This window comes from Desmodus rotundus, chromosome 5 (genome assembly GCF_022682495.2).
Source record: "Desmodus rotundus isolate HL8 chromosome 5, HLdesRot8A.1, whole genome shotgun sequence".
In the NCBI taxonomy this organism is placed as follows: Eukaryota; Metazoa; Chordata; class Mammalia; order Chiroptera; family Phyllostomidae; genus Desmodus; species Desmodus rotundus.
The window spans coordinates 89,467,396-89,488,608 of record NC_071391.1 but is presented as its reverse complement, the minus strand read 5'-3'; the positions used below and the strand labels follow the sequence as shown (position 1 = coordinate 89,488,608).

Below are 21,213 nucleotides of genomic sequence, written 5' to 3'. Positions count from 1 at the left end.
CCTTTGTCTTCTTGACCCCATCTTCATATCCAGAATTAATCAGGTCCTGAATATACATCATTGATAAGGAAAGAAAATTCGGTTAAGAGAGCCAGTGTGGAAGGCAATGAAGAATAATTTAATTATTCCACCTTAAAATAAAGGGCTGTGGAAGGTACTCTGTAATCAGGTTACAGGCCACACCCCTACCCCATCGCTCCACCCCAGCAATGCCGAAAGAAAGCTCCATCATGTGCAGCAATAAACTTGACATGTTTATTAATTAAACTATCACTTAAATAAAAAAAAGTGCATAGAAAATAAACATGTTTAAAAACTCCTTTTTTTTTTACAACTATGTACACTTTTTACTTTTACATTCAGTCTTTCGTAGAGAGCTTTCAGCATTATTATTTTTTGAACTATTAAAGTTATTTTCCTTCATCCCTGTCACAGGGAGTTAACACTGATGGATTTTAGATACATTTTTTTCCTTTTTTTTTTTTTTTTTTCCCTCTAACCAGAAGCTTGGAAGAACACAAGGGGAAAAAAACAACCAAAGATCTGTTATACATGATAAAGTTGTCAAGAAATGCCCTATTTCTAAAAAAGAAGCTTGTTATCTGTTGAGCTTTTGAAACAATTATTCAACTACCTGTATTTACTAAAGAGACTGTTAAAAGTTCAATGAAAGAAACACCACAAATCTATTTTCTTGTTTGAAAGACAGAACTAGAGTACCTCGGAACAAGATACCAGGAAAGCACATAACACAATCTTCCCCTAAATGCAGGTGGTAACCCCAACAACATTCATAACCAAAAATAGAAAACAAGGAGCACAGATACTGTCTGGCAACATTCACTGGCAGAAAAAAGATCCAGGTGACACCACTTCTGCAATTCTTTCTGATCCTGGGAATGGGCTGTTTCCACCATCCCTTTATGGTTTGGGTTTCTCCATTTCAGAGGATCAGAGAAGTGCCAGACTGACATTTTCCTGCCACTACTAGCAACTGTAACACAATCCTTATCTATAGTGTTAAAGAATTAAAAGCCATGGACTGAACTAGGCTTCGTTACATGGTGCATTACTATATTAGTTCCTATATATATCATATTTATATTTATTTGAAAACCAAAACAAAAAGTTGCAAGTTTTCAGAGTGTGAGACTTGACTGGCATTCATGATTCGGCACAAAACCATCTGCTCAATAACCTTGTATTGCTTTAAATGAAGGAAATGAAACAAAATTACACCCAGCCCTTTGCAATGACCCGCTTTTCCTTAAAAAAAAAAAAAAATCTATTTAAAAGTCCCAAATCAAAAAGTTATCATCTGACAAGGTTTTGACCTTTAGTATTTTCAGATATTTGATTGAACATCAGTCCTTTAGAAAGATACATTCATTAAAAGATTATTTTTTTGTCTTTCTTTTTTCTTTTTTTAAATCAAGGGAGCTGCATGGTGCTCACTGCATTGGCCAGGGATTTGATGGAGGCAAGCAGGGTGGCGGACTGGATCCCGGCAAAGGAGTCTGGTTGAAAACATATATAGCTGCCAGGGCTTCCCCTTTAATTCTTGTATTGGTCTAAAAACAAGAGGGGTTGGGCTGGGGGTGGTGGACGGCGGGAGCCAAAGGACCAAGTTCCGGCCAAAGGGTCAGCACCACGCAGCTATTCTGGTTACATGGTTGTCACTGGCCACCAGGAAATGCAGCCATAACAGGTTCTAGCAGCAAAGCTGTAAGGGAGCTGGCTCTAAGAGAACTGATCAGGTTTGCAGCCTGTTACTCCTTAGGGATTTGGGGTGCCCCTTTGGGGTATTCTTAGGAATGACCCACCACAGTTCCTCAGTCTGCACTTTTACCTTGTTTCCTTCTTGTAGGGAAACCTTAGCTCATTTCCCAAGTTGCTGGCAGGTATGCTGAATTTTGGCAATAAACTCAAGGCTAAGCTGTAATGAGGAATTTCTCATTTCTGTGGTTACAATTAGGGAGTGGAAAGGCAAGGCAAACCATCTGCAGCTGGCAGAAGGAAAGATGTGGGCTCCTCCCTTGGCCTAAGGTTTTGCGACTGGTAGAAAGAGGATGAGGAGGGGGCTCACAGTACAGCATGGCCTAGCAGGGCAGTAACTAGGTCAGTTTAGCTGAGTTTCCCCCACCCCTAGACTGGCCTTTGGGTCTTTCTCAAGGCGAATTCATGATCCATCAGTGCATTAATCATTTCAGTAACAAATGCAGCTTAAGGTTTTTCTCTTGGGGAAAAAAAAATGAATAAAAGGATTTACAAAAAAAAAAAAAAAATCTCACACAGTGCAATAAAGGAAACCAGACAATAGTGGAACCCCTAGAGCCACCATGTCTCGTTCATGGGCAAAAGGAGGAAGGGAGGTGAGGTATGGGCAGAGTGCTTTTCCCCAGTCCCCTGCTGGCACTGCTCCATGGTAACAAGGAAGTCTCTGCCTTCCTGGCCACAGTGCTGTGTTCCCTGCATGCCAGTGAAAACAGTGACAATGTTCCAGCAAAGCCACCAAAGTTTTTAAGGTCACAGAAGAACAGGGAGCCCAGGATGGAAGGCACAGCAGAACCATGAGTCCGGGAGCAGAGCGCTGGGCTGGGTCATACTGCTTTGCCAGACTTCCATAGGAACGGGCCTCTGGCGTGGAGAAAAGGCTTGTCTTGCCTCCACTGGACTACACTGCTCTGAAACCTTGTGGTTGACAAAGGCAGGGAGAAATCTTTTTTTATTGTGAGTGGTCAGACTGTGCTTCAGTTTCAACAGGCTGCCCCAAAAGGGGGCACAGGAGGATCTGTGGATTCTTTGCAGCTAATGAGGACTTTGTGGGTAGAGAAAAGGGAACGATGAGGCAGAGGGTGATGGAAATGTCAGGTTGTCGTTCAACTTAGTTGCTAACCCTGAAGTAGGAAAGATGAGGGAAAAATAGATTACCACCTCTCACCACTCTGAGCTAATGACAGAAAGGGGAGAGAGTGTGGGAAAGAAGAGGAGTGGCCCAATGGAGTTGGGTGACCTTCCTTTTCCATTTATTGTCAAAGAGCAAACCCAGGAAACTTTTATGTCAACAGGGCACAAACAAGCTAGACATTAAACAACAAAAAGTACACCTTCCATGGGGAAGTTGGGCAGGAAAAACCAGACTTTGTGTGTACAGCTGAATATTTTCTTTGACTTCATCCTATGAAAATAAAAAATTTTAAAACCAATCTTCTTTTAAATTAGGATAATACCGCAGTTTAAAAATAGCCTTGTCATAAGTGCTTCTCCCTAAGAAGTGCTTCTCATAGAAAAATATACAAAATATATTTACATTTATAAAACCTTAAATAGTAAACTGTAAACAGAACAGAGTAAAATCCAATGACTTAATTTAACAGGTTCAGGACACTGTCTTGGGGGAAGGGAGAGAAGAAATACTTGATGCTGTTTTGACCACATCCTAAGGAGTAATCAGGGCAGTAGTGTCATTTAATTTACTTTATCCATGGATTTTGCATAGGTGGCAGAGTTCCCTCAATACTAGGTGGTCTAGTCCCCAAGTTTTGGGCGTGGAAATCTGATTAGTGTTGTGCCTTCAACTGGAAATTGACCATTTAAAAATTAAGTCTTCCTATGTCTTAACAACAGGAAAATAAAGTCACCTTGTCCTCAGAATGGGGCCCAGAGATCATCCTGGTTGTGATACTTGGGTTGTTGCATGATTCAATTATGTAAGTGATCTTTTCTTCTTCCAAAATACCATGCTACATATATTTTGTTAAAACTCTCAGTGGAGTTTTACGAAAACTCCTGATTCTGTCTAGTTCTGGCCGATGGCTCCTGTCCATTTCCCCACTAGGAGCGCTCACAGGCTCAGGGACGTTTCCATAGGGCACATGGTGTGCCCAGTAGGCGGTGTCCTTGAGCAGGGAATCACTGTCTCCTACCACCCAGAGTGAGAAAGCAGTGGGATGAAGAACAGGGAAAACAAGGAAGTAGAGTGAACAGAAGGAATGAGAGGGAAGCTGCTCCTATTAGCAGGAAAGGTAATTGGCTGAAATAAGGCTCATGGGATAATACTCCCATTTAAAGCCCACAGGCTCAATGTTTGGTAATTAATTGGCACAACCCCAAGACAGCTTTTTGATATCAAAGATGCGAAGAATCCTGTTTTCCAAGTAGAAGTAAACTCTCAAGTGGGAGGATAGTATGGGAAAACAACCAGACCTTCTGTTTGTTCAACAGATGGCCACAGGCTGGGCCTGGCTGGCAAACTATCAGGTATCCAACCAACCCTCCATTTGGGGCTTTGCCTGACTCCTTGCTTACAGTGCTTGGGAAAGGGCTAAGGAGAGGGTGGCAACTTCTCTCTGAGGAGATGCTCAGGCCCAATCTCCCACTATAAGTAACCCTTAGCTCCTTCCAGGCAAGTCTACTAGGGACCCCGTTTCCTACTTTTTAACAGCATATAATCAGAAGGCCCCAATGAAAAGTAGATCACAGATCTTTTCTTTGAGACCTTATCTCTCTCCAGGACTATGATCACATATACAATGTGAATATGGGACATAAGGGAGCTCAGCCACCATGGAGGCCCCTCAACTGACCACTCAATCCTGAACTCCTAGCTTCTGGCAAAGACCTTCAGCATTGCTCTGGATGGCCCTGGGTCTCAGTACTCCAACACTGGGGGAGAAGAGCAGCTTCAGTTTAGGAACTTCCGGCATTTCTTGGCACCACAGTTGCAGGGTAGCTTGTTGCTGGCATCCTCAATGGGGAACTTATAGTCGTACGTGAGTTCTTCCCCTCGGTAGATCTTGCGCATGGCAAAGATGACAATGTGCTTCTGTCCATCAATATTGATGACACGGGAGTAGCAGTTAGGCTCACAGGAATGATTGATGAAACGTGCAGCATTTCCATGCATGGTGGCATCCACTACCTCTGAGTCATCAATTCGAAACATGTAGCAACCTATGCCCTATACGTGAAGGAGAATGGAGAAGAACCTGTTATTTATTTCAGCTCAGATTTAAGAACATTTTCCAACCTTTTCCTGATGTGACTTATAGCTGCTGATGAACAAAGTTTCTTCTGGTAAAATGTCCAGATTTCTGCCCTGGCTGGTGTGGCTTAGTGGATTTAGCACCAGCCTGTGAACCAAGGGGTTGCTGGTTCAATTCCTGGTCTAAGGCACATGCCTGGGTTTCGGGCCAGGTCCCCAGTAGAGGGCATGTGGGAGGCAAACCACACACTGATGTTTCTCTCCCTTTCTTTCTCCCTCCCTTCTCTCTAAAATAAACATACAAATAAAACCTTAAGAAAAAAAAGCGCCCAGATTTCTCCCATCTCTCAAGATGCTTCCATGATGAATCTCTAGATTATAGGAATAGACTAATGGTTTCTTAATGTCTCCAGGAAGGAGAAATCTAAAAAATGTGTTGCTATGTGCTTTTCATTCTGGGATCCACTCGGACAAACCTTCAAAGCGTATTTTATGTACTAATCCATAGAGCGGATTATGAACTTTTACTGGGCCCACCACGAATTTCAGAGGTGTTAAAATGTTGAAAAAATAAACAAACATATCTCTGAATCAATAAAATACACTATTTTTTGATCTAGAGATATTTATAGTTGATGGCCACTTTTTATAACAAAACAAAAGAACTGGGAGAGTGAAAGTGTGAGACTCACCTTGCTGTCATAATACTTCTCTCGCTTGTCAGTCTGGATGGAACGGATGACATTGCCAGCATACTCAATCACCATCTCACCTGCATCAATATTTCTCTTACAAAAAAGACCCCGACCATGGATGGGAGACCTAAAACAAAGATGGACAAGAGATCAGACACAAATTTTGCAATAAGGTTAATTGTGTGACTACATGAATAAATGAATGAAATTCCCTGGCCTGTTAGCCCCTCAAGAGGGAAAGACACTTGAAAAAAACCAAAAAGCACCTGGACCCACCTGATTTGAGCACATTAATTGTCCTAACAAATGGACAAAGATTAAAAATTTCTCCATTCTCTCCTACTAGGAGTAGCAACATTGTAATGCTGACTTGTGTTAAATTCGTTGTTCAATGCAAGACCTGCAGGATCCCAGGACTTCAATTAATACCTATAAACCCTAACTTACTGAATGAGGGAGGTCACTCCAGCATTTGGGAAAAACTTTAGTGGTTTTCTATAATTCTCTCTAGAATTTTAGCCATACCTGTAGACACCAACTGCCTCCTTAGAAGTCTTTTTTAAGTGCCGGAAACGCATGGGCATAGGCAGATCCATACTAGTTGCCCTCCTAAAGAGACAAGCACATTATTGATTAATTCTATTCAGGAAATAATCAGTTGTGAGTCTTAGATCAAAGGTTTCTAGAGAATATGACTACAATATTCATTCTGTTCAATGCCAAGCATAACAACTACTTTATAAAATCAGGCCTATTTTAATACACATGGTGCTTTCTGACCATGACGACTAGAGCGGTACAGCCAGAGCCGACAGAGAACATATACACCTTACAGTTAATTTCAGTTCTCCTCCATAACATACTCTTCTTCTTCTTCTTCTTTTTTTTTTTGCCAGCCAGCTACAGCTACTTCAACACAAACTACATTTCAGTCATCTTAAATGTTGCCCAGGAAATTCTGACCCAAGGAAAACTACACAGTGCCCTGAAGAGGTGACTAGAGGGAATGAAGAGAATTTCAAATGACCCCTCTCCACTGAAGACTTACCGAGCTGACTTCAGTTGTACCTCCTCCTCTTCCTCATCATTGGGGTTGTATTCAGGAGGCTGCCGATGTTTAGAAGCCAGGAAATTAAACATGTCAAATGCTGACTTCCTGGAGCCAAAGGATTAAGTATATTTAGAGAAATGCTTTAACAGAAGCAATAAGGACAGCACTAACATTGGAAATCTCAAAGGTTATATGGGAAAATAATTTTATCATTAGATTATAAATCAGGACCAAAAACTGCTTATAGAAAAGAATGGAACTTGCCTCAGGTGGACTTCAGCCCTGGCTGAGCCATGAGGGTTCAAGGGTGGTTCATTGGCCTCCTCTGGTTTGTGAAAACGGAATTTGTAATTCCTACAGTGCTTGGCACCTGACAGCTGCTCAATCAGGAACAAAACTGCATCATGGAGAATCCCCAGCATCCTCAAACCATTAACACCTGTAGTTGGATCAAAGGCACCAGCACTGTGAGAAGTACAGCAAACAGGAAACTGCATAGTACTAAAGAAATGCTCTGCTAGAGAACAGCTCTGCCAGACGCTAGAGGGTGCGCTCTATTACAGACTAGCCAGAAATTTGCATTAGATGGCCATTAAAATAATGTGGATACAGAGTGATCAATATGGAAATACTTCTGACAGATAAAGGTGAAAAAAGCAAGCTACCAAATTGTGGACTATTTTCTACATTGTGTATGTGCACAAAAATGCCATATGCCTTATTTCCTTTTATGGTCCTAATGACCATACAAGGCAGGAATTACTAACTTCAACTTCAGGTAAGTAAACCTAGGCCCAGAGAATTTAAACACACCCAAGGTCACAGAGCTAGTGTGACAAAATCTGAACCTTGGACTGTATAATTCCCCACTAGCTGCTTTGTTTTACTTACCAGTCCCATGCCATTAATGAGGATTTCTTATTATTTTATTTTATAAAAACCTATAAAACCTATAATCAATAGAAACTGAATGTAAAAGGCTGTGCTTCTCTCATTAAAGGGATGGGGCACAGTAACAACAGCCACTCTTTGTGAAAGGAACCAATAGCTAATGGTCTTTATATTTTTTATTAAGTAAACCACATTATTTCATTTACAAATGTTGTTTTTAGTTTTATTAGTAGATGCCAAAACAATGGTGTGTGTTGTAGACAAGACACGTAGCTCGTAAGCGTAACTGCTGGGATCACCTATGCAATTTCAACAGACACAGTTTGCGTTATGAACCATATTCAGTATGACTTGGGAACCACACGCTATGTCCACAAGGACATCCATGTTTAAATGTTAACAACAGTTACTTCTGGGTGACAGGACCCTATCTTGCTTTTAATTTGTTATTGTGGTTGGTTGTTTTTTCATATTTTAAAATGCTTCTATGTCTTAGGGTTTTGTTTTTTTTTTAGAAGAGGTGACAGTTATTATTATATGTATAGTATCTATCAGAGAATTTCAAAGGAAGATAATTTGGTTTCAATGACAATGTTCTTTAAGCTCCACATAAAGAACATTGGTACGAATTCAACTGTTCCGATTAGAACTCAACCTAAGTATATAACACAAGTATACAATATAAGAGCTCAAACCATATAAGACAATGGCAAACTTTTGTTTTTAATACAACACTAGTATTCCCCAAGAACTTTTTTCTAGGAGTTTTCGGTTGCTGTGGATTCCCAGGTAGAAAAAGACATTGAAAAACACACTTAAGTATATTACCACAAGAAGTTCATTTTAACACTTAGGCTGAGTGTTCAGCTATACATTCACAGGAGGGCTCACTATGAGACTAGGTACCGTGTCAATAATGGGAAAACAAAGACGGATCCTGCATGGCCCTTGTTCTCAAGGACTTGCAGGAGGAGAGATGTGAATAGAAACCACACCATGTGAAAGTATCCAAATATAACTTGAGTATGAAGTACTGGAGGCACTCATAAGAGGGAACAATCTATTTTGTTGTGGGCAGATTCATTTATTCAACAAATATTTACTGAGCACTTACTATACCCCACACATTCTTTCCAACCCTCTACTGTGACAGACAGAACCTTAGGAACACAGAAGTGAACAAGGCAGGCAAGGTACTTGTATTCACAGAGCTTTCGTTTCATGGAAGACACAATAAACACAAAGGTATTCCCACTTCAGGGTTTTTCATCTGCTGTTTCTTCCGCATTGAGGGCTTTTACTCTACCTATTCATGACTGGCTTACCCTCATCACTCAGGTCTCAAGCTTTAATGTCACCTCTTGTTGAGACTTGTTTCCTGACCACTCTAGAAGAGGTTCCCTGCTCCCAGCTACCCACCTTTGTGTCACTCTATTTCAACACCTCATTTTATCTTCTTTAGTGTTCTAGTAGCTTCTACTAGAATATAAAGTCATGAGGACAAGGTGATAGCTCTAGAGATGGAGAATAATAGACAAATTTTGGATTGGGGAACAGAATGATCATTGTGGTTAACCCTCAGCACCCATTCTACTTCAGATGATTAGTCTAAGCCAACCCTTGGGCAGGGACTAGCTTCGGAACGGACATGGTTCCAAGTTCTGATCTGTGAGATATGAGAAGTCCACTGCTTGCTAACATTGTCCATGCTTGCCGTGACTGACTGTGAACCTGGGAACCTGGATTGTGCAGTTGTGTGCTATCAGCCTGAAAATGAAGCTTTACTATGGAGAACAAAGTAGAAAGAAGGAAAGAATCTAGGTATTTAGGACACTGCAAACTCCCATATCAATCAATCCTGGTATGTGTCTTACCTCTGGATGTTCTGTTATGTAGGACAATAAATTATCTTCCTATTTAAATCAGTCTAAGAGTTGGGGTTTCTGTAACTTGAGGCCAAAAGCATCCTTAGTGATAAGGCAGTAGGTATAGAGAAGAATGGTCAAGAAAAGCTACAGAAAACAGGTGACTTTGAGCAGGGTCTTGAAGAATTAACAGGAAAGCAAAAAAGGGAGTTTGGGGTGCAGGGAGACAGAAGATGGAGGTAAGTAGGACACTCCCGGTAGAGGGAGCTGCACGAACCATGGTATGCTAATGTGAAAGCACACGGCATGTGAATAACAAGAATCACTTGGGGTACATGTTAAAAATTCAGCTTTTCACCTCCAAGGCCAGAGGTTGTGATTCATGTCTATAGACCACACTTTAAGACATACTGGTGGATCTGTAACAGTAAATAATGTAGTATGACTACAGAACAAGGAATCTTGTGCGTTGAGAAAAGTGGTGAGAGCTAGGACTGAACAGAGAAGGCAGGGTGAATAGGAGACCTTGTCGTGAAAAGTATTCATAGACTGGAAGCCTCAGGAAAGTAGGGCTTAGTCTGCTTCTACTCAGCCATTATTCCCCTTAGTGTTTAACATGGTATCAGGCACATTACAGGTGTTCAAGTGAATATTTACTAATAACAATTATTTAAGGACTGAAAACTTATTCAACAATTACTGGCAACAATAAGAAGCTTTTGAGGTACCTCTAATGACACTGATGACTCACTACATGGAGATTCAGAGACCAGTTATAAGGCTTTTTGATATTACAGGTTAGAGATAATGAAGGTTATACCTGAGGAAAAAAAGGAAATATGACTTATATTTTGGCGTAGAACCAATAGCAGCGACCAACTGGTTGTGAATGATGAGGGAAAGGAAGGACATCAAGATTTACTGGAATTTTCTGACCCTGAGGTATGGGGGACAGCAGGAGGAATGGGTTGAATCATTGGTGTGTAATGTGAAAACATGAGAATGACTAAACAAGCCGAAGAATGAGAGGGACAGAGGCTGAAAACCCAGGAGAATCCTGACTTTCAAAAGAGTAGAAAACAGAAGATCATGTAATTTGAAGATGGTACAGTGCTGGTTTTGAAGATGGAGAAAGGGGCCAAAAGCCAAAGAATTCATCTCTAGAAGTTGGAAAAGGCAACAAAATGGATTCTCCCCTAGTGCCTCTGCCAACACCTTAGCTTCTGCCCAGTGAAACTGATTTCGGATGCCTGGCCTCCAGAAATGTGAGAGAATAAGCCACCAAGTTTGTAATGACTTTTTACAGCAGACATAGGAAACGAATTATGAAGACAAAGACACCACAAGAAAAGAAAACTATAGCCCTAGCTGGTGTGGCTCAGTGGATTGAGTGTAGGCCTGCGAACCAGAGGGTTGCCGGTTTGATTACCAGTCAGGGCACATGCCTGGGTTGCACACCAGGTCCCCAGTAGGGGGTGCATGAGAGGCAATCACACACTGATATTTCTCTCCCTCGCTTTCTCCCTCCTTTCCCTTGTCTCTAAAAGTAAATAAATAAAATCTAAAAAAAAAAAAACAAACTATAGACTAATGTCCCATGGGAACATATACCGTACACAAAAACCCTCAACAAAATTTTAGCAAACCAAATCCAGCAACACATAAAGCACTATGACTAAATGGTGTTTATCCAAAAAACCCCAAAATCAATTTCTGTAAAGTACCATATGTACATAGTAAGAGAATATAACATAAGATCATCTAAATATGTCTGCTTTCACTACTTCTACTTAAATTGTATTAAAAGTAAAGCCACAGAAATTTGTCACGAAATAAAGGCATAATAACTGAGGGGAAAAAAGTATCTGTCATCTGTTCTTTTAAAAACAGAATATATTTAAATTAACTAAGTTTTAAAGAAATTCATAAAAATAACACCTATTGAGAGAAATAAAGTGAAATAGTACAGAGAAGTAAAGGTTACCTATTCTAAGTTCCCAGGTCTTACTCCTTGAAGGCTTCACACACACACACACACACACACACACACAAGTATCTAAAGGGAAACATGGACACTCTAGATACATACAGTTATAACTTGCCTTTTCTTTCATTTTTAAAAAAGATTTTATTTATTTATTTTTAGAGAGAAGCATAGGAGGGGAGGAAGAGAGGGAGATAAATATCAAATAGTTGCTTCTTGCACGCCCCCAACCAAGGACCTGGCCTGCAACTCAAGCAAGTGCCCTGACTGGGAATCAAACTAGTGATCTTTCAGTTGCAAGATGACACCCAATCCACTGAGCCACACCAGTCAGAGTTTACTTGCCTTTTCAAATTAATTTACTTTGACTTCTTTTTAAATTCCCCTATTGAGAAGTATTTGGGTTGCTTCCAGTTTTTTTTGCTACCACATGTTGGAATGAATATCCTTATACATTTTTATGACTCAGTTGAGATGATATATAGGATTATTTCCTAGAAGTGGAACTGTTGAATGGAAGGGCATGTGACTTAAAAATTTTAATTGCTACCACTTAACCGCTTCTTTAAAAAATTGTATTAGTAATGTACAGGAGAGCCCATCTCTTCCATCTTTCTCTGTATCACCTCCAAATTCTGAATCTTTTAAAATCAAGGTGAAAACAGTTAATCATATTTTAATATGCACATTTAAAATTATGAGTGAGGTTGAGTATATTTTCATTGTTATTAGCCATTTGTATTTTGTTGGGGGTAATACTTTAAAATACAGAAAAGTACACAGGCTGTTACAATAGCTACATGTGTACCTGCCACTTAAACAAATATTAATATTTTCTAATGTACACTTCATATATTTTCCCTCCCTTTTTAAAACAAAAACATTATAAAGGTTATATTCCTCTAAGTATGCATTCACTTCCCTTTCTATTATCAGTATGAAAAGAGGTTAGAGTTAGATAGATATGGAAAAATACAGAGTCAATGGATTAAAATCTTTAATGTTCACTGGAAAAAGCTGTATTAATATTTTTACACTGTCTAAATTTAATTCGTAGTCTAATAGCTTTGAGAAACTAAGAAGAAGGTATTTGATGAGTCTCTGTGGCTGTATGTACATTAATCTAATCCATGCACTTGGGAAAGTAAAAAATTTCAGTCAGGCATTTAGAAATTTGAGAATACTGAGAAGGTTGACTCTACTCTTTATTGTTAAGTGGTGTGTACAGAAACAGGCAAAATTTGCATTAAAAGAGTAATGTTCCTTATTGAGAGCTAGGAGATTTTTCATGAAGATAATGTACTCACAATTTACAAAATTATGGTTATTAAAAAAAGACCTTTTTCTAAAATAAAAATAAAGGTATAACAAAACCACAATGCGATACCATTTCACACTCAGTAAGATGTCTATACTAAAAAAAGACAGACAATTTTAAGTACCGGCAAGGATGTGGACACTGGAACCACTGTACATTGTTGGTGGAAATATAAAACGATCTAGCTAGTTTGAAAAAAACAATTTGGAAGTTCCTTAAAAAATTAAACATAGAGTTACCACATAACCCAGCAATTCCAATTCTAGGTACATACCCAAAAGAAATAAAAACATACCTACACAAAAACCTGTGTATGAATACTCATGGTAACATTATTCATCATAGTCAGAAGGTAGAAAAACCCAGTTTGATGAATACAATATACATGGGATATCACATAATGGAATGTTATTTGGCAACATAAAGGAATGAAATACTAATACAAACCATATATGAAAACCCACAGCAAATATCAGACTCAGTGGTGAAAGACTGAAAGCTTTTCCTCTAAGATCATGAATAAAAGCAAGAATGTCTACTCTCACCGCTTGTATTCAATATAGTACTGGGAGTTCTAGTGAGAGTAATTAGGTAAAAAAATAAATAAATAAAAGGCACCCAGTCCTGGCTGGTGTGGCTCAGTGGATTGAGCACGGGCCTGCAAACAAAGGGGTCGCCAGTTTGATTCCCAGTCAGGGTACATGCCTGGGTTGCAGGCCAGATCCCCAGTAGGGGACACGTGAGAGGCAACCACACATTGATGTTTCTCTCCCTCTCTTTCTCCCTCCCTTCCCCTCTCTCTAAAAATAAATAAATAAAATCTTAAAAAAAAAAAAGGCACCCAAATTAGAAAGGAAGAAGCAAGACTATCTGTTTGCAGATGTTCTCTTATATGTAGAAGATCCTAAGGATTCCACAAAATTACTATTAGGACAAGTAAATAAATTCAGTAAAGTAGAATGATATAAAGTCAACACACAAAAATCAGTTGCATTTCTCCATATGAATAATGAGCAATCTGAAAAAAAATTTCAAAAACAATTCCATTCATAATAGTACCACAAAGTGAAAAAACTTAAGATTTAACTTAAGGAGGTAAGAGACTTGTAAAATAAAAACTACGAAACAGCCCTGGCTGGTGTGGCTCAGTGGCTTTGAATGCTGGCCTGCAAAGAGAAGGGTTGCCGGTTCAATTTTCAGTTGAGGCACATGCCTGGGTTGCAGGCCAGGTCCCCGGATGGGGATGTGTGAGAGGCAACTGATTGATGTTTCTCTCCCTCTCTTTCTCCCTTCCCTTCCCCCCTTTCTAGAAATGGATAAATATTTTTTAAAAAACTACAAAACATTGCTGAAATAAATTTTTAAAAAGACACAAGTAAACTGAAACACATTCCATGTTCATGGATCAGAAGGCTTAATATTGTCAAGATGTCAAGGGCATCCAAAGTGATCGACAGATTCAGGGCAATCCCTATCAAAATCCCAATGACGTTTTCTGTAGAAATAGAAAAACCCATCCTGAAATTCACATTAAATCTCACGAGACCCTGCTGTGGCTGGTTTGGCTCAGTAGATTGAGTGCCTGTCTGCAAATCAATCCCCAGTCTAGGGCACATGCCTGGGTCGTGGGCCAGGTCCCCAGCATGGGGGCACACAAGAGGCAACCACAAATCAATGTTTCTCTCCCCCTCTTTCTCCCTTCCTTCCACTCTCTCTAAAAATAAATAAATTAAAAAATTTAAGAAAAATCTCAAGGGACCCTGAATAGCTAAAACAATCTTGAAAAATGAATAAAACTGGAGGATGCATATTTCCTGATTTCAAAAGTGACAACATTCTGTGTTGTTCACCTGAAACCTGTATAATTTTGGTAACTAGCGTCAACCCCAATAAATTCAATAAAAAGAAAAAAAAACTGGAAACAAAGCTACAGTAATCAAAACAGTATTGTACTGTCATAAAGACAGATATGTAGATGTATAGAATAGAATAGAGGGCCCAGTAATAAACCCTCACATATTTGGTCAAATGATTTTTGCCAAGGTGCCAAGACCATTCAATGAGGAAAGGATAGTCTCTTAAAAAGAGGTGCCAGGAAAACTGGATATCCATATGCAAAAGAGTGAAGCTGGAACCTTACCTAATACCATATGTAGAAATTAACTTAAAACATTCCAAGAACCTAAGTATAAGACCTAACACTATACAACTCTTAAAAGAAAACGTAAGAAAACAATCTTCATAACACTGGATTTGGCAGTGATTTCTTACATATGACATTAAAGGCCTAGGTAACAGAAGAAAACAGTTAAAAAATTTTGTGCATCAAAAGATATTATTAAAAATGTTGGTATTCAATAATTCCTCTGAATTCTGCTTCAAATCCCTTCAGTGAGGATAAAGGTCTTAACTGGGCACATTAGGCATATTAAATAAATAGCTGCCGATAATGTCAGATTCATTATTTTAATTAATTCTCACAAATTTTGAAGGAGATCAAGACTCAGAGAAGTTACTTATCTGAATCCAATGTAATATTGACAGCAGCAGGGTGGAGATAGCACTTGAACTCTTTGTATTTGCCCTAAAAGCTCATAGTTTCTTACCACACCACTGCATATTACAGTAAAAGACATGGATAAAGGGCTACACTATTCAATTTGAGGTTGAGAATACTGAGTCAAAATGCTGGTTTTCACCACAGCCAGGTGCTCAGTTGGTTGGAGAACTGTCCTGTACACCAAAAGGTTGTGGGTTCAATCTCTGGTCAGGGTGTGTATGGGAGGTAACCAATCAATGTTTCTCTCTCTCTTTCTCTCCCGTGTTCCCCTCTCTCTTTCTTTCCCTTCCTCTTTCTCTAAAGTCAATATACTCATCCTCTGGTGAGGATATTAAAAAAAAAAAAGCTGGTTTCCTCTAGGAGTAGAATTTTACACATTATTAATAACCAGTTCAGAGTAACACGTACAAATTTAATTGTAGTTCATCAAATGACAATCACAGTTGGTCAGAGCAGGACCTATAAACCTTATTATCTTGCTCCCAAAATATCTCCCTCACCAATCTGCAAAAAACATAGGAGACACTATCCTCAGAATATTCAGGGTGGGAAAAAAGTAGGTTTACAGTTGTTCATATGAAAAATACTACAAATACTACAGTAAGTAATAAATAATAATACAAGAATAAACTGTCTAGCATACTCACAACTATAAACGTACTTTTGCCCCACCCTGTAGACAGAACTTCTAAAATTCAACAATGGAAAGAAAAAACAACCCAATTAAAAAATAGGTAAAGCACTTCAATAGACATTTCTCCAAAGAAGATATACAAATGACCAATAAACATATGAGAAAATGCTCAACGTCATGAACCATTAGAAATGTAAATCAAAAACCATGAGATTTCTCCTTATAACTAGTAAGGATAACTGCTATCAAATAGAAAACAAGTGTTGGCGAGAACAAGAAGAAACTGAAATCGTTGTGCGCTGTCATGGGAATGTAAAATGGTACAGCTGCCGTGGCAAACAGTATGACGGTTCCTCAGAAACTTAAAAATAGAACTATCAACTTCTGGCCAAGATGAAGCCATAGGCAGATACACTGTGCCTCCTTGCACAACCAAAAGAAGGACAACAAAAAAATTAAAAACAAAAAACAACCAAAACTGCCAGAAAATTGAACAGTATGGAAGTCTGACAACCAAGGAGTTAAAGAAGAAACATTCATCCAGACCAGTAGGGGGCGCAGAGTAGGGCAGCTGGGTGGAGAGGACTGGAGGCCGGAGGACCAGACTGGATGAGGCAGCGACTGGCCAACTGGGTGGTCCCACATTTGTGTGCAGATAAACTGGGAGGAACAACTGGGGGGCAAGAAAGACTGCACAACCCAGGGCTCCAGCACAGGGAAATAAAGCCTCAAAACCTCTGACCAGAAAAACCTATGGGGGTTGAGGTGGCAGCGGGTGAAACTCCCAGCCTCACAGGAGAGTTTGCTGGAAAGACCCTGAGGGTCCTAGAACATACACAAACTCACCCACCTGGGAATCAGCACCAGAAGGGCCCCATTTGCTTGTGGGTAGCAGAGGAAGTGACTGAAAGCTGGCTGAAAGCCCAGCAAGCTGCACTGTTCCCTCTTGGATTCCTCCCCCACATACAGCGCCAAAACGCAGCAACCTGGGTTGCCCTGCCCTGGTGAACACCTAAGGCTCCGTCTCTTACTACATAACAGGCATTCTAAGACAAAAAAGAAAGAAAAGAAAAGGCCCAAACAAAGGAACAGATCAAAGCTCCAGAAAAAACACAACTAAGCAATGAAGACACAGCCAACCTATCAGATACACAGTTCAAAACACTGGTAATTACAATGCTCACAGAAATGGTTGATTATGGTGGCAAACAGAGGAAAGACTGCAAAGGCTATGCAAAATAAAATAAAGGAAAATGTGCAGGGAACCAACAGTGAAGGAAAGGAAACGGGGACTCAAATCAGTAGTTTGGACCAGAAGGAAGAAAGAAACATTCAACCAGAACAGAATGAAGAAACAAGAATTCAAAAATATGACTGAGGAAAGGCTGGGAACCTCCAGGACAACTTTAAACGTTCTCACATCTGAATCATAGGGGTTCTAGGAAGAGAAGAGGGAGAGCAAGAAACTGAAAACTTACTTGAAAACATAGTGAAGGAGAACTTCCCTAATCTGGCAAAGGAAATAGACTTCCAGGAAGTCTAGGAAGCTCAGAGAGTCCAAAAGAAGTTGGACCCAAGGAGGAACACAGCAAAGCACATCATAATTATATTAGCCAAGATTAAAGATAAGGAGAGAATCTTAAAAGCAGCAAGAGAAAAGGACAGCTACCTGCAAAGGAGTGCCTATAAGACTGCCAGCTGATTTCTCAAAAGAGACCTTACAGGCAAGAAGGGGCTGGAAAGAAGTATTCCAAGTCATGAAAGGCAAGGACCTCCATCCAAGATTACTCTATCCAGCAAAGCTATCATTTAGAATGGAAGGGCAGATAAAAGTGCTTCCCAGGTATGATCAAGTTAAAGGAGTTCATAATCACTAAGCCTTTATTATATGAAATGTTAAAGGGATTTATCTAAGAAAAAAGATAAAAAATACAATCCATAAAATGGCAACAAACACAATTATCGACAACTGAACCTAAAAAAAAAGCAAAAACAAAAACAAAAACAAAGCAACCAACTCAAACAGAAGAGATTCATAGAAATAGAGATCACATGGAGGGTTATCAGTGGGGAGGGGATGGGGGAGAAAATGGGGGAAAGGTACACGGAATACGAAGCATAAATAATAGCTACAAAATAGGGGGAGGTTAAGAATAGTATGGGAAATGGAGAACCCAAGGACTTATATGTACGACCCATGGACATGAACTAAGTGGGGAGAGGGGGAATGCAGGTGGGAGGGGGGTGCAAGGCGGAGGGGAATACAGAGGGGGAAAATGGGACAACTGTAATAGCATAATCAACAAAATATATTTTTAAAAAGTTGAACTATCATATGACCCAGCAATCCCACATTTAGGTATATATACCCCCAAAAGAACTGAAAGCAAGTTCTCAGAGATATTTGTATACCCATGTTCATAGTAGAATTATTTGCAGTGGCTAAAACACAGAAGCAGCGAAAGTGTCCATCGATGACTGATGGACATGTAAAATGTAGAATATACATAGTTAAATATTATTCAGTCTTAAAAAGAAATGCTGCAACATAATGGACCTTGAGGACACTGTACAGAGCAAAATAAGCCAGTCACATACTGTATGATTATATGAGGTACTTAGATTAGTCAAACCCTCATCGACAAAAAGTAGAATGGTGGCTGCCAGGAGCCAGGATGAGGAAAAGAATGGAGAGTACTGTTTAATGGGTATGTATGTGTGATGATAGTTGCACAACAATGTGAATGTATTTAACACCAATGAACTGTACACCTAAAAATGGTTAAGGTGGTAAATTTCATGTGCATTTTACCAAAATAAAACAAAACTCTTTGTTAAAAAAACAAAGGAATGGAATACTGATGCAATGTTACAGAAGAGAGAAATCTTGAAAGCATCATATTAAATGAAAGAAGGCAGTCACAAAAGGCCACATGTTGTCTGATTCCATTTCTATGAAATGTCCAGGCAAATCCAAAGACACAGGAAGCAGATCAGTGGTTGCCAGGGGCTGGGCTGAGGAATGACTGCTAATGAGTACAGGTTTCTTTTAGTGATAATACACATGTCCTGGAATGCACAACTTTGTGAATACACTAAAAGCCACTGAATTGTATTCTTTAAATGGGTGAACTGTATAAGGATTATATCACAATAAAGCTGTAAAAAATTATTTAAAAAAAAGAATGTTGATTTTTTTTTTTTTTTTGGTAGAATCAACTCTTAGACCAACAAGTTACCATTCTGAGACAGGAGTAAATTTATCACTCTATAGAAATTACCTGCAAATGACAGCTGCTTTAGGCGGGCATTTGATCGAGCTTCCTGGACTTTATCTGTCAATGACTTCCAGGCATCTGTGAGAAAATGAAATATTAAAGCAAATATCTCTTTATTTTTTAATTTTTAAAATTATTTTATTGTTGTTCAATTACAGTTGTCTGCATTTTCTCCCCACCCCTCTACCCCACCCCAGCCAAACCCATCTCCCTCCCCTGCTTCCACCTTCCCCTTTGGTTTTGTCCATGTGTCCTTTATAGTAGTTCCTGAAAACCCTTCTCCCCACTGTCCCTTCCTCCCTCCCCTCTGGCTATTGTTAGATTGTTCTCAACTTCAATGTCTCTGGTTATATTTTGTTTAAAGCAAACATCTCTTAATACCAGTGATATGATAAGCTTTATGCTTAGAATCCCTAAAGCATGAAAACACACCCTGCAAGAACAGGCTTTTTTTTGGTCTCGTTTAAATCATTTCAGTGCATAAGAAAGAAGCTGGAAAGGTAACTACCCAGAAGTGTTTCTTTCTTTAAGAAAGGACACAGAGCAGTAAGAAGTCATACCTTTTGAAAATGACCCCGAATCCCCAAAGCATTCACATCCCTTGAATTGTAATCTGGATCCCAAACCTAAACATTTGGTATTAATTCTATTCCCTGTATCCCTAACCAATACAATACTAGCATTAATAATTTAACCAAGACTGTGGGGAGATCCTAACTTCTTAGTTCCTTAAAATTAAGGGGTGTAACTAGAAAAACTTTATAATCCCTTCCAGCTCTAACCTAAGATTCTGTGATCTCTCACTGTCAGAGAAGCATGAAGTGGTGGTAAGTAACCCATATGTGGATTTCATATCTCAAAATAGTTTTCCTAACACATGTTTTTTTCTTAGTGACCCAGGCCTGAATCTTCAGAGCCATCTTTGACTCCTCTACTCTCCACATCCAAGCAGTCATTAAGTGTGTCTGTTCTTCCTTCCTTTCTTTTCCTACTGGAAAGGGGTTTCATTACCAGACATTTCTACCGAAGCACCTCTCATTAGTGACCTCTTGTCTTCGAGTGTGTCCAAGTCTATCTCATATGAAGCTACCACATTAAGCTTTTATTCCACTCTCCCAAATTTTCAAAGCCCTCATGGTTCAGCACTGAAGGCCCTACAAAACCTGTGTCCAATCCACCTTCCCAGTTTTCTCTTTCACTACTGTGTGACAGGGATTTAAATATCATTTTCCCACCTGCCACTACTCTACCTCCACCAAATGTAATGCTGTCTTCCTAACCTACATCACTTCTAAGAAAGCACTCCCCCTTCCCTTTGCCTAGTCCAAATTCTATCATCTCCTTTAAAGAACCTTCATTTTTTTTTTTTATCCTCACCCAAGGATATGTTTACTGATTTTAGAGAGAGGAAGGGGGAGAGAGGGAGAAAGGGAAGGAGGGAGGGAGGGAAAGAGAGAGAGAGAGAGAGAGAGAGAGAGAGAGAGAGAGAAACATCGATGTGAGAAGAGAAACATTGATCAGTTGCCTCTTGTATGCACCCCAACCAAAGATCGAACCCGCAACCTAGGTATGTGCCCTGACTGGGAACTGAACCCGCCACCTTTTGGTGTATGTGATGATGCTCCAACCAACTGAGCCACCTGGTCAGGGCATAAAGAATCTTCTATTCTATTATCTTCATGGGTTTTTTATAACCCTAGTTGAACTACAATGATCTTTCTTTCCTTCAAACTCCTCTAGTACTTATTGCCTATAGAACATTCACTAGTTCTTCAACAGTTAATGAACACCTGTGTGCTTGGGGTACAAAGATGAATAAGAAAATAAAATTCAAGCCCTCATGGGAAGAAGTTCCCTGTTGAGTGAACAAGACATAACATAAATGAACACTTATAGAACAAATTTTAAGCTATGAGAGAGAAACATTTAAGAATCTAAAAGGGACAGAGAGGA

At 39.5% G+C, this 21,213-nt stretch overlaps 1 protein-coding gene across 6 annotated transcripts in view; it reads right to left on the bottom strand.

Annotated features, from left to right (window-relative positions):
- Positions 1–233: 233 nt before the first annotated feature.
- The window catches only part of KMT2A (lysine methyltransferase 2A), a 98,118-nt gene continuing 77,138 nt past the window's right edge, over positions 234–21,213 (bottom strand). For all 6 annotated transcript variants that reach the window (XM_053924694.1, XM_053924700.1, XM_053924697.1 and 3 more), the window contains 6 exons: positions 19,264–19,338; positions 6,991–7,169; positions 6,728–6,831; positions 6,205–6,288; positions 5,677–5,806; positions 234–4,960 (listed from right to left, as the gene is read on the bottom strand). In XM_053924694.1, coding sequence (XP_053780669.1) covers positions 4,685–4,960; positions 5,677–5,806; positions 6,205–6,288; positions 6,728–6,831; positions 6,991–7,169; positions 19,264–19,338 — 848 coding nt within the window. In that variant the 3' untranslated portion in view covers positions 234–4,684. The remainder of the gene's footprint in view (positions 4,961–5,676; positions 5,807–6,204; positions 6,289–6,727; positions 6,832–6,990; positions 7,170–19,263; positions 19,339–21,213) is intronic.